Source organism: Bactrocera tryoni, chromosome 4, assembly GCF_016617805.1.
Source record: "Bactrocera tryoni isolate S06 chromosome 4, CSIRO_BtryS06_freeze2, whole genome shotgun sequence".
NCBI lineage: Eukaryota > Metazoa > Arthropoda > Insecta > Diptera > Tephritidae > Bactrocera > Bactrocera tryoni.
In genome coordinates, this window is record NC_052502.1 from 16,951,640 (window position 1) to 16,956,428 (window position 4,789).

The 4,789-nt window shown below is 38.1% G+C and overlaps 1 protein-coding gene across 1 annotated transcript; it reads left to right on the forward strand.

Annotated features, from left to right (window-relative positions):
* Positions 1 to 226: 226 nt before the first annotated feature.
* LOC120775922 lies at positions 227 to 4,267 on the forward strand. The gene is made up of 4 exons (XM_040106324.1): positions 227 to 812; positions 2,696 to 2,864; positions 3,295 to 3,606; positions 3,676 to 4,267. Exons 1-4 carry the CDS (start codon positions 457 to 459, stop codon positions 4,084 to 4,086), a joined length of 1,248 nt encoding a protein of 415 aa, XP_039962258.1. The 5' UTR covers positions 227 to 456; the 3' UTR covers positions 4,087 to 4,267.
* The last annotated feature ends 522 nt before the right edge of the window (positions 4,268 to 4,789 follow it).

A 4,789-nucleotide genomic window follows, 5' to 3' on the forward strand; every position in this document is an offset into this window, starting at 1 on the left:
TATCTACGAGGCCAATAAATGGACGCTTCATTCTTGTCCAACCGATCGTGTTTGCGAGCGCTGCTGCTGCTACACCGGTGGGTGTTGATTACAATATCTGTATATATGTACATATTTATATGGGTGCGCTCCCGCTGTTCCAGCACGGCAACTACGGTTCGCTGAAAGCACAATGCCACATTGAGTGTCGCGACGCCGCTGATGTTCACTGCATACCGTTAGCTGCTGCACATTTCTTAGATAAGACCAAACGATTGCCAAAGTTGCGACTAAGGTCCGAGCTTATATTTAGAAGTATACACCTCGTATCGATCACAGTTCCCATATAATCGCCTTACCAGCTCGAGCCGTTTCGCAAGTAGTCAAATATCGTGTTTCATTAACGTGTAATCGGGAAATATTTTAAGCTGAGTGGATTTAATATTAATAGACAAGTGATAAGGACTAAAGGACAGCATGAAATTAGAAACGAAAAGTGAGCCACCGCAATATTTAAATGAGCAATTCTTCAAAACCGCCTTGGAGGATGGACTGCGTGATATGCGTGTCGATATAAAGAAAATCATATTCGCCGAATCGAATGGTGGCGGTGAGAATTATTGCAGTAAAATATATCGTGCCAAAGCTTTGTATAGGAGTAGCAAACGTCAGTTGGACGAAGAATTGGCGTTGATTGTGAAGAGTATTGCTATAACACCGGCCACACAGTTTCTCGAGGAGTTGGCGGTATATTTGCGTGAGAAAATTTTCTATTTCGACGTGCTCGGACGATTGGAAGTATTAATTGGCGATGGTGCAAAATTTGGGCCAAGGTGAGTAGGGCGTTTAATTCGGCAGTTGGATATAGTTATCCAGTTCGCGAGTTGGACATAGTTGCTCAAGCAGTAATCTGGAGGAGTTCACTCAAAGAGATCGTATTTTGTTTTCAGTGTCTGAGTGTCACAGGACTTCCAATTATGAAATTTTGAAAATAGAGAAATTAGCTGGAAATTGTAGGACTCAGCAGATTACAAGGATAATCATTCTTTCGAACGCCTCCAAACCCTAGTGTAATGTGGAATCAAACCAGAACTTTCTCATATATCACGTTTGTGCTGTTTCTGGTTTGATTTTTCGATATGGAAATAATAGATTTGTGATGTTCTTGGAACATAAAGTTTCTTCGCTCGTTTTAGGGAAGCAATTTTAGAAATGATTGAGACTGTAAATGTGATTTCCCAAAAGGATTATCTAAAAAAATTAAAATTTCAGTGAAAATTTCGCGATTTTTTTAAATAGTTGTAATCGAAAAAAATCTTTCGTCTAAGTCTTTAAAAATTATTTCTCAAAGACCTGTGTAAACTTGCATGAAGTTCAGTTGCGTAGTTCTCGAGATATCTTGCAAGCCGACTTCAGAAACATAGTTTCGAGAAAAACGCGCTTAAAGACGGCGTATCTAGCCTAGCTAGCCTCGAGCGCATAAGTTCTCAAGGGTGTATCTCCGAACATCTTGTATCTCGGTTCAACTTGAAAATTTAGGACAATATTCTAGAGGATTTAATAAGACAATCGATTTTTTAAAACCCGTAAACCCATCTAACCTCTTAAACAAGTAGGAAGCTCCGAAGAGCTAAGAAACCGAACATTTCATACTACTGGAGCTAAAGAAATTGTTGCCCCAATTCAACCGATTTTCGACAAACAGGCATAGTACATATATATATCTCTCAAGGAATTACCGATATTTTCGAAAAGAGATCGCAATTGGACCTTTAATCCACATATTCGGTGCCTGGGGCTTGAATATTTCCGGTCAGATTTGGACACTTTTGGCCATAAAGTGACCTTCTGCGCACTATTCGAGTAATCGCTTATCCCATTCATGCTGCCTGATTTGCATTTTGTAAGTGAAAGAATGCGATGAAATTTAAAATTGGGTTATATGAGAAGTAGGCTTCCCATGGTTATGGTTCGGTTCTTGCATTGGCCCATAGGTATGTCAAGGTAACTTTATAAACCAAATTTGATCGATTCGGTGACGTAGGTCCTGAGATATGGCTTTTAATTAAAATGAGGGCGGTGCCACGCCCAACGGCCATTTTTGACCCCTGTTCCTAAAAAAGTCGTCTTGTATCATACAGGTGTAAAATTAAATGCCTCTGGAGTATTAATTTATTGATTTATTGCACTTTTAGTAGTTTTAATCGAACGAGTGAGCTTATCACCCGATTTCATTCAATTTCGGTTGGGGTGCTCAAGTAATTTGTCCTGAGCGAATTTGAATGGCTTAGGAGATAGTATGTACATTAAATATTTTAGAATTTTTTTTTTATATTTTTTGTACATAAGTGCCCTTTCCCACTGCGATCCCTTATGCCAAATAACAGTTTGAGATCGAAATTTTGTGTTAAGTTAAGGTATTAGTTTTCGTTTAATCGGATTACGGATCTACGAACTCGTCCTCATTTTTTTCGAAGGCTCTTGTGTCATTTTCATTGGGGGGTTTTCTTTACGTGGCAGGTTTCAAACACAGCGCACAACCCTGAGCAGGAATGATTCGCCTTCTCACTTTAGCTCGTCTTCAAACGGAGGTTTTTTGGCGCTCAAAGAACTTTCCTCACTTGCGTGAACTTCTATACATGGCTCCATCCTCATATGTTACCACCAGATTTTAAATCGCGAAATAATTACCTTTAACCACTTTAAACATTTTCAGATGTTTCTACACCACTCGGGAACCCATACAGACAATAGTATTCGACGACCTCACGCAGTATGGCTATAAACTGGCTAGTCGTCAAAATGGGCTCGACGAGGAACACTGCGTGGTAATATTGCAAAAATTGGGCAAATTTCATGCGACTTCTATGGTTTTAATGGAGAAGGTGGGTACTTCAAGTAATTAGTAAAATGATACTATTTATTATTACATACATACAGACACATATATATTGTATTCGATCATACGCATATGTACCTATAGTACTTCGCTTATCAATAATATTGTAAATTATGTTTTTCTTCGAATACCGTATTATCTACTGCACTTGAGGCGTTGTATTATGACTTGAACGTTGTGATAAGCTTTGAAAAAGAAAACATTAAGCATTCATTGTTGACAATAATTGGAAGACCCGTTCATATATACATACATATGTCCGTAAGAAGCGTAAAATATTAATTGAATTTAAGAAATGAAAGTCGAATTATTTAATGTGTTTCATATACAAGTAAATTTTGAGAAACTCGACAGAACATAAACAATTGATATGAATTGTATTTCTAATATAAACTAACTATTTCGACCCACCTTAGGACCCCAGCGTTCGTGAACATTTCACCACCGGCATGCTGGACGAACACTATATACGGACCAATGAGCGTTTCATCCACTTTATGTCACTGCAATTGCGCACACTCGCCGAAGTCGTTGCCAAGTGGCCAGGCTATGAGGCGATAGCTGTGAAATTACATCGTCATTGTGATAATATTAAAGAGAACCTCGTGATAACTGGACAACCGAAACCAGGCGAAATAACTGTGCTAAATCATGGCGACTTATGGGTGAACAATTTCATGTACAAATATGAGGAGAAGGATGCAACTAAGCCTATAGATGCAATATTCGTGAGTTTCCAACGAAACATTAAAAAAAAGGTTTATATAAATAATCTAATTTTTGCTTACGCTTGACAGCTCGATTTCCAGAACAGCTTTTTTGGCAGTCCCGGTTGCGACATTAACTTCTTTCTGAACAGCAGCGTTCAGCTGGATGTGTTGGTTAATCGTCGCGACTTCCTCGTACGTACCTACTATGAAGCGTTGCGGAGCTCGCTGGAACACATGCACTACGAACACATACCGACGCTGCACGACATCGAAATGGAGATCCGCGCACGCGAATTGTATGGCTTTTTCTCGTCGTATGCCTTCTTGCCAATGGTTGCGATGCGCAAAGAGGACTCTTACGATAACAGTATTGAGGCTTTGAGTAATCAGGAATTTGCACGCAAAAAAGTACAACAAATGTTCTCCTCAAATCCAAGGACCACAGATACATTGCGTTATGCCGTCAAACGTTTCGATGATTTGGGTATATTCGATTGAGGCAGGTTTTTAAACATATGGTTATGGTTAAAGCGTGAAGGGTTTGATAAAGCTCTTGGTTTCATTTCATATTTGGGTTGTTTTCATTATTATACATTAATCATTTGTATTGTTTAGTTATAGTCTACTATGTTATGCAAGGCTTAATAATTTAAAGATGAAATATATTCTACGATAGATATTTGTTGCTGATTTTTATTCTCGGTTCGAAAAAGGTTGGATTGATACTATTCCTCCGTTCCTATAGTTTGTTCCCTTGTCAAAATGTTTTTGAAATCTTAGTAGGATTTCAAGATATTTTTGTCAGAACAATCTGTCTAGTTTTGGCTAGATGGTTCATAGAAAGAAAATATCGTCCTTCTCCCCTTTGGAGGTAAAAATTCATGCAAGGTATAATGTATATAGGTCCGTATATAGTGTTCGTTTTCAAGATTTTTTTATTTTCCATTCTCACCACTACCTCGAAGAAATTTTTGATATTTTGAGACGGTGATGTATCAATATTTCTATGGTTATCTGTACCCACTCTTAGAATGAGGTTGAAAATATTGATAAGTTTATGCAGTAGATAGGATCTAAGCTATTCGCGTTTCTTTCAGCTTAACCCTTTTTCAATATGGTAATATTTGTATTCCCATTATTATTCTCATAAATGATCTATTGATCTCCTTTCTGAACAATCTAACATATCTGATCCCGGTTT

Coding starts and splice junctions, on each gene's coding strand:
- LOC120775922 (XM_040106324.1), top strand. CDS start 457: ATGAAATTAGAAACGAAAAGTGAGCCACCGCAATATTTAAATGAGCAA. Junction 813..2,695: donor GGTGCAAAATTTGGGCCAAG/GTGAGTAGGGCG, acceptor AAACATTTTCAG/ATGTTTCTACACCACTCGGG. Junction 3,607..3,675: donor AGCCTATAGATGCAATATTC/GTGAGTTTCCAA, acceptor TACGCTTGACAG/CTCGATTTCCAGAACAGCTT.